This window comes from Plodia interpunctella, chromosome 29 (genome assembly GCF_027563975.2).
Source record: "Plodia interpunctella isolate USDA-ARS_2022_Savannah chromosome 29, ilPloInte3.2, whole genome shotgun sequence".
In the NCBI taxonomy this organism is placed as follows: Eukaryota; Metazoa; Arthropoda; class Insecta; order Lepidoptera; family Pyralidae; genus Plodia; species Plodia interpunctella.
In genome coordinates this window covers 2,005,431-2,014,211 of record NC_071322.1, presented here as the reverse complement: position 1 = coordinate 2,014,211, position 8,781 = coordinate 2,005,431, and the positions used below count along the sequence as shown (strand labels likewise).

At 32.3% G+C, this 8,781-nt stretch overlaps 2 protein-coding genes across 3 annotated transcripts in view; one reads left to right on the top strand and one right to left on the bottom strand.

Moving 5' to 3' along the window:
* Positions 1 to 27: 27 nt before the first annotated feature.
* LOC128682031 (uncharacterized) lies at positions 28 to 4,883 on the top strand. 2 transcript variants are annotated; one of them, XM_053766494.1, is made up of 4 exons: positions 28 to 150; positions 457 to 695; positions 919 to 1,547; positions 1,760 to 4,883. In XM_053766494.1, exons 2-4 carry the CDS (start codon positions 497 to 499, stop codon positions 4,265 to 4,267), a joined length of 3,336 nt encoding a protein of 1,111 aa, XP_053622469.1. In that variant the 5' UTR covers positions 28 to 150; positions 457 to 496; the 3' UTR covers positions 4,268 to 4,883. The 2 variants fall into 2 exon arrangements, with proteins under 2 accessions (XP_053622469.1, XP_053622470.1); XM_053766495.1 differs by having other exon boundaries at positions 59 to 202; positions 1,760 to 4,877.
* An 859-nt stretch (positions 4,884 to 5,742) lies between these two features.
* Positions 5,743 to 8,781, bottom strand: part of Cyfip (Cytoplasmic FMR1 interacting protein) — a 28,755-nt gene continuing 25,716 nt past the window's right edge. Inside the window, exon 28 of the mRNA XM_053766493.2 lies at positions 5,743 to 7,991. Coding sequence (XP_053622468.1) covers positions 7,839 to 7,991 — 153 coding nt within the window. The 3' untranslated portion in view covers positions 5,743 to 7,838. The remainder of the gene's footprint in view (positions 7,992 to 8,781) is intronic.

The window sequence follows — 8,781 nt, the reverse complement described above, 5'->3', positions numbered from 1 at the left end:
CATTGTCAGCCTGTCCTAAGGCCTGTCCAGTGAGCCGAGCTATCATCTGACAAGTGTCAATGCAATTTTGAAAAAGCCGGATTCAGCAACGAAGTTGAGTTATTTTTGTTTTCATTTGTTTTTGTTTCAAAAATAAACATTAATGTGCAAGTAAGTCGGCAACTTAACTTTTATATTATGTAATGTTGCGAAAACAAGATAGGTACTAAGTTTTATTTTATTTTTTATAGTAGGTACATAGGTATGTACAGCTAAAACGAAAGTAGGTACTTTCGTAATCAACGTTCTAGCTGCAAAAATTTATGCCAATTAATATTTGTAGAGCTAAGTACCTATTTAGGTTGGTTAAATGTTGACCCAGCAGATTCAAGCAACATAAGCATTCAAATATATATATATATATATATCATTTTTAACATCGTATCACTTAACTATATTATTTCTAATTATTTACAGATTTGTGTGAATTAATATTAATTGACTAAATAACAAAATCATGTATAAACTTGATTGCAATAACACTACATATACAATACCATTGGATTCATTGGATCTGACCTATATGTCCAGGCATTTCAATAATGGCTCTGCAAAACCAATGTCTTTGTGGAGAATTTCTAATGGAGAAGATTACTACAAATTCAAGTTGAATGCTTGGAGAATGCCTGAGAGTGATGACGAGGAAGACGATACAGGTAATAATAATATTTATTCGTTTTGATAAATACATTTTATGCAGTTTTCACGGAAAAGTTAATTTCTTGGAGGCATGACTTTATTTATTTTATTTATATCTAGCACATAGAACTTGAAGTAAATTGTAGGTAGAAAAGTTAATGATATAATTATGAATATTTTATCAGATGCTTTTAAGCAACTTGAATAAATTAATAATAGTTTTACTTTAACTGTTTTCAGACCATCTACCGTCAGAGTCTCTTCTATGCCATACATGTAACATATATGTACCAGTAATGTATGTAAATGAACACAATAACAGTGAAAAGCACATCAATATGAAGAAGATAATTAATTTAATGATGCTTAGAACGAGAAATTGTGACCTCAAGTACACTTCTGAACCACCAGAGGCAAAATCTTGTTACTATTGTGAAGACTGCTCCTTAGTGATTTCAAAAAAAGACAGCGAAAGCCACACCCAATCATATACACACAAAAAATCATTGAGGAACACATGTTTGATTGAACAATTTCTGAAATTCTACTCTGAAGATTTAAATGATAATAAAAAAATTAACACAACACCTTTACAAGATTATTGCAACAAGTTTGTCAACAGGAAAAACTTATCTTTCAAAATAAATGCCCTAAATGGAGATACTCTAAGAATAATCGTAAATAGAAATGATTTAAAAATACATTTTAATAACTTTCATGGTTTAGTGGAAACGGAAACGGAAATGATATGTATATTGTGCGAGGTTCAAGTTGGCAGAGTTTTAAAGTTAATAGAACAACATATTGAAAGTAAGAAACATAGAAAGAAAGTTACACGTAATATAGATGGGGAACATTGCATTAGAGAGGTGAGATTTTTATCTTCATTCTCTGTTTCTCATTTCAGAGTCTTCTCGGTTATTTCCAATGCTTTAGACTCTCATAGCCGAGGGTTCACTTTCCTACTTTTCCTCATCTACTTCATACAGCCTTACTTGTCAGGCCATTACCTTTAAATACATTAAATTATAACATTTGTTTTTTGAAAATTTTTCCTAAATTATTCATTTTTATTTTTCAGTTGAATGACAACTTCACTCATTGTATTATATGCAATGAATTGGTACTACTCACCAGAGTTGCCGGTCACAAGATACTGAGCTATCATACCGCTAACCTCAACATGGCTCAAGGCAAAAAAAATACCGGTGATTTTAATAAAAACCATATATTTTCTAATGTAACTAAAGAAAATTCATTTAGAAAGTATTTAAAAGATGAGTTAATCGATAATGATAATGTTGTAAGTGAAGATATTTCAGAAGAATATGAATTAGGTTACAAACATCCCACTTCAAATGTAATCCATACTAAAAATACTTTATTTTCCATTGATTTAAATAAATCTCCTGCATCTACAAGTTTTAATAATAATATTTTCAATCAGTTACAATCTAATAATTATGTTGAAGAGAAAAATATAAGAAGCTATATTAAACTAACAAATGACCTAAACAATGATGCAGACACTGATTTACCATGTGCATCAGTCGCTCGGACCCAGTGTTCTAATGAGGGAGATATGAAAGTAGATAATATTGATCTAGCTGTAGAAGAACCTCTCAAATATAATGCAGTAAAAGATTTAGACATGGACCCGATCGAAATTCCATCAAATTTTGTAGATAAAATACAGTACCTAATACTTGAAACAATTATCGAGAAGGAAATTATTTGTAAAGTCTGTAATGTACTGATGTCTAATTCGGATTTAAATATGTTCAAACATTTCAATGGTGAAGGTCATACAGTTAAATATAACGAATTATTGAAAATTAATAGAGTGACAAAAGCTCAAAACAAATTCTTTTGCTATTCATGTAAAGCTTCTATTACAAGTAAAAATGAGTTGGAACATATATTAGGTGTAAAGCACAGAAATAAATTTCTGAACGATACCGATTATGAACAAGTATTTTGTGGATTTTGCAAAGTTAATATTTCTGAATCAGTACAAGAACATCAAAATAGTGATGGCCATTTACAAGCATGCATATTCAATGGTGTAAATGTCCAAGAACAAATACAAGAAGACGGTGAATTTTCCGACAAACCCAATATTATTGCTAATGAAATTAGTAAAGTGTCAGATACAGAGACTAACATTTACATACCACTTGCAAAAACAGAAAACGTTTTTCTAAAACTCCACTATCATCTTGCAAAAACGGCCAATCCTTATAAATTGTTATGCAAAATTTGCAATATATTTCTCACAAATACTGTGGTCAGAATTGACGCTCATATTGAAAGTTTTTACCATACAAATAAATATAAATCTTTATTAGACTCACATATAATAGAAAAGGATGGCAATAGATTCCACTGTAAGACTTGTGATGTGTTTGTCACTATTAAAAATGAGATAGAACATATAGCTGGTGTTAAACACAAGAGCAAGCTGACCGGAGCGTCGGATACTCCTAAAAATGATCAACAAACTCTAGATGGTGCAGATATTGAAATTTCTAATGATAATATTAATTCATCAGTTAAAGATGTTGATCCTTTAGTTCAAACGCCTGAAAGCCTAATTGCAGAGGATGAAGAAACTATAGATGATATAGAATATCACACCGATGACGACATTGATGAAATATCGTATGAAGAAACGACAAATATTACATCAATTGAAAAAATTGAAATTGATCGCGCAAATATCGCAACAACACATTATCATGTTGTAAAAACATCAAATTACTATGAAGTACTATGTAAAGTTTGTGATGTGGTACTATCGAATTCTGCTACCAATATCGAAACTCATATTCAAGGATATTCTCACTCGTATAGATATAAAAAAATATTGGAATCTAATAGAATTGTAATTGATGGCAATAGATTCCACTGTAAGACTTGTGATGTGTTTGTCACTAATAAAAATGAGATACAACATATAACGGGATATAAACACAAGAGTAGGTTGACTGAAGCTGTGGATACTATTAACAACGATGAACAAACTTTAGATGATGCAGATATTGAAACATCTGAAAGCCAAATAACAAAAGATGAAGAAAATATAGATGATATAGAATATCACACCGATGACGACATTAGTGAAATATCGTATGAAGAAACGACAAATATTACATCAATTGAAAAAACTGAAATTGATCGCGCAAATATCGCAACAACACATTATCATGTTGCAAAAACATCAAATTACTATGAAGTACTATGTAGAGTTTGTGATGTGGTACTATCGAATTCTGTTACCAATATCGAAACTCATATTCAAGGATATTCTCACTCGAAAAAATATGAACAATTATTAAAATCTAATAAGATAGAAAAGGACAATAATAGATACCGTTGCAATATTTGCAATGTATTTGTTAGTATTAAAAATGAGTTGGAACACATATCTGGTTCCAAACACAGAATCAACGCGCAAAATTATACAAATCCTGTGGCTTCAACTCTTGTGGACGACTATGATGAAGATATCTTCGATAATTTACAAATAATAAACAGATTAACTAATATTTTAAAAATGCTTAAGAACAATTTTGAAAACAATTGTTGAAAAGTTAAGATGTCTGAAGGATTATATGTGCCAAAAAAGGCACTGACAATATTTTTATTTGCATATCACTTGCATGAAAGTAGCCATAAAAGAATTCCCACATTCCCTAAAATTCATAAAAAATAGTCGGTAGGTATTTTTAAGGCCAACAAAAAGTTGTCTGTATTACAGAAAATAGCCACTTTTTTTTTAGATTATTTTTTCACAATCGCTTTTCAGCCAATAATAGGATTACGACTTATTACTTTAAGTTTAAGAAAATATACAGTTACAGTTCATGTTACGAATCTTAATAACTATCAAGATTGGATCCTCGATCAAATCTAACAACCAGTATAGTTCCTAGTTCCTTACGAAATGTGCGAATGAGAAACACATACATTATTGTACGTGTCTCTTATTGGCACGGATTTTTTTTATGTTAACAATAGAGGCCATATAGTGAGCTAAGAAAATAATAACCCTTATTTCTATAAATTATAAGACATGGTCTCAAGACTCAATTTGTCGTAATGTTTTGTGGTGAATTATGTTTAGGAAAGGCAAAGCCTTGGTTTTTACTTTTATAATCGTTTTAAAACTGCTGTGATTTTAATAAAGTTACTGGTATGAGAAAGTGTTTTTTTTTTCTGTAATGAAATATTCAGGCAAATGTACCGGTAGGGTTCCAAATCCCAAATAATATACATAAATCTCTTCCTAAAATTGCTCCTATCAAGATCCTTTTCACAGGATCGTGTAGACTAGTATCAAGTTGAAAAAAACTATAATTCTTAAATCTATATCTGATCCTTTCATCTGAGCGTGTTATTTATGAAAAGATCTCAAAATAAATACCAAAGAACACGTGGGGTTAGCCCCAAAATATAACGAAGTAAAACGAAACAAAAAAGGGTATAAAAAGTTATTCATAATGCCTCCAGTAATCTATATGGCTTCAAAATCAAATCATTCAGAAATTAGGCCTTCACAGGCACTTTTTCACGTCATATTCTAAGTTAAATGATGTTTATCAAAGCTACAAACTACTAGCATTTCGGAACAACCACTGCAGAGAAGAAATGCCGAAACTCATTCAAAAGTGTTGGTCCCTATTATGCCAGAAGAGCTTACCATTTTTAAATATAAATTTATGTATAATTTTTTATCAGTAATATAACAATGTAAGTACACAATAAAGTATATGGTCAAAAGGTATACTGAAACATATTATGATTGTGATCAAGTGCTGATGAAAGGAAAATATATATACCTATATATATATATTCATGGCTCCATCGGGCAAAGAAAGCTGAAATTTGGTGTGTAGCTTCTTCAATTCAATTCCTTTATTGCCATTCATATTGTACATCATCAGCTAGCTAACACTGTTTACATAATAGGACAGCGTAGGGGAGCACTAACGGGAAACGGATTTTTACTCACATACCAAGTTGCGGGCAAAAGCTGGTATTCTATACAATGAAACATGCATAGATTATTTAATATATTTATTGAATAAAAAATGTAACATATGGTTATGTTAATTCTAAAATACAATATTATACTTAACACTAATTCTTTATTTGAGAATACATTTATTGAATACTTTTATCAATCTACTAAAGCTATGAAATAATCCATTTATTTGCCTATATTATGCCGGCTATACATTATCGCGAAACGGGGGCTACCATAAAACACGTAACACGTCCACACATACTACTTTTACACGATGCGTACTCGATATGAGAAAAAGAGACAGCATGTGGACGTTAGTATCGTGTTACGTGTTTATATGTTTCGTGGTATGTCTGCAGTTCGCGGAGCTTTGGCGGATTCGCTATACATTGCGGTATATAAAGCTTTCATACTAACTACGCAATATTGGCGTGCATTCGGGTCGAAGTTTGTCCGAGTTCGGTGATAGTTTTTAGCCGCCTTTAGATAAAACAAAAATATCAATATCTAGGTATATCTAAAATATGTAGTCTACATGTTTGAAATTCATTTTTAATATGCAATGTCCACACTTAGTTCAGCAGTTATACAGTTCGTTAAGAAAGGGAAGAAATTAGATGTCTCCTGTCGGGTGTTTATCTCCTGGGTGTTTATCAACCAATCTTGACCATTCTATTTCATATTGCAATGGCAAAATATGTAGTTCGTTAAAAATCAATTTTCTTAACTTTTACTTGACTCTTTCTGTTGTATGATTACACAGTATGCTAAAAAGAGATAGAAACACATTCGTTCAGTGCGGACATAGTATATGAATCTCAATTCATTTGGCGTTATGATACAGTGACACAATGCCATGCAAAAGGACAATGGCATTACGCGAATAGTCTATTGCGCCTTTATAATGTAAAACAAAAAGGTGTTTGTAAAAAATTTCATCGGTTTACATTCCACAAATCATTAGTCTTACATAATACAGGAATGATTTTAAATGAGAAAAATTTCATTTTTTTAAATGGCTTTCGTATAAAAATATTTTATAAACAGTAATCGTAGATCTAAGGAATTAAAACAATATGCTTCATAATCTACCTGAAAGAACGCCCGGCTCACTAACGCCGCCATATTTTCTTATCGATATTCTTTTAATATAACGAAAACTTTTAAAACATCACAGGTGATAACGTTACATTTCATTAGATAGTATTATTATAAATTTGCTAGAGTTGTAACCAAGAACTGTATTCACCTATCTTATACGTTTAGCATAATTAATTAGTTTTTATAATTGTTTACTAGTCATCTTAAAGAAAATTTTTTATATTTTACTTTAAAGATTTTCAATTATGATAACGATACCTCCATTTTCTTTTTAGTAAATTGCGCCTACTGTGTCCAATAGAAAACAATTACCTATACTTTAAAATATATATATTATCTAGTGTAGCACAATTTATATCGTAGGGACTCATGTGTTACATACTGTACTTATTTAGAGCTGACGCTGCAAATGAATGTGTTGCGGTGCGCGACAAACCAGTCGTTCCCCGCGCGTCAGTTGATATAGGCATGTCAACGGCATAAATTTCGATATTCTAAATCGTTACGTAATATTTGTGAGTTGTAATTTTTTAATGCGTATTTCGGACAATATACCCGGACTTTCGTGAACTGCACAGTCATTGGTTTCATTTGAACATCCTTCTCAATCAGAACTCTTAATAACACGCACATTAACTAGCGTACAATAATTTTTTCAGTTTTAGTTTACACATAAAAATAAATTGATAAAAAAATGATGGTGTCGCTAGTGAGCCCACCTCACTGTCTCACTGTAATCGCTATACGACAATTTTACGTAATTTTATATATAAAGTCATAAAATCAGTCGCTATTCATTGAATTAATATACATTTAGATCGAAAGATGCTTTTTATTGTATACCATATAAACACATCAATTTGATGAAATGTATTTTGTGCATCGTTCTGTACATTAGTACGAATCAGATTTTCTGATGCGTTTACACGTGTTTCTCGCAAGGTAAAAGACTGACGGTATGCAACTGACATTTTAGATGTATTTCTCGCATATTTAGATGTGTTTCTCGCTCGTTTCTCACCCCTGCGGCTCAGTGGTTGGCGGCGGCGGGCGGCGGGAAGCAGCGCACGTGTTCGACGCCCGCGCGCTCGTCGTCGGCCGCCAGGTGGCGCGCCAGGATGCCGAAGATCTGAGAGTTCAGCACTTGGAACCGGCGGATGCGGTCCACCATGTTCTTTAGCGGCTGAGGTGGGAGGGGGGGGATTAATGAGAAAATTGTAAGAATGGGGAGTTAATTTTATTTCTGTTCGGGATGCTAGTCTCAATATTCAGTACTTTATTTCATCCACAATGTTGATGTGGTGTTACACATCCTAATCCTAATATTATAAATGCGAAAGTAAGTTTGTTCCTTTGTTACCTCTTCACGCACTATCTACTCAACCAATCTTCTTGAAATATTGCATACGTACGTTTCATCGCGGAAAATTAACGCGGACGAAGCCGCGATCAAGAGCTAGTATAAAATAAATTGTAAGAACATTTTGCAAGACAACATTGTGTAAGAACATTTGCGGACCCTGTCGGACGACAGGATCCGCAAATGTACTGTATGTAATGTATGAAAAATAAAATATATATAAAATTGCAAGTTTCATTAGAATTGATGTTAAATACTTACATACATATACATTAATTTATATAAAAAGTAATTGGTTCTTGTTTGGTCCAGCGGTTGTGGCCTGTGAAGCAAAGGTATCAGGTTCGAACCCTACTCGTGCCGCATAGCTATACCAATCTGACTCATGTATAGTAAACTATATTAACTAAAGTTAACATTATGTATTCTTTCGCTTACGTAAAACATCGTGACTGTTTGACGCTGTCGAGTTTGCCATTGTACCCTTAGAATGTTGGACGACGGTTGCGCGGCCACAGTAAATACCAATAGTATACAGTGCAATATAGTGTAGTAGTGTACAGTACACTATAGTGTAGTAGTGTACAGTACACTATAGTGTAGTAGCGTACAG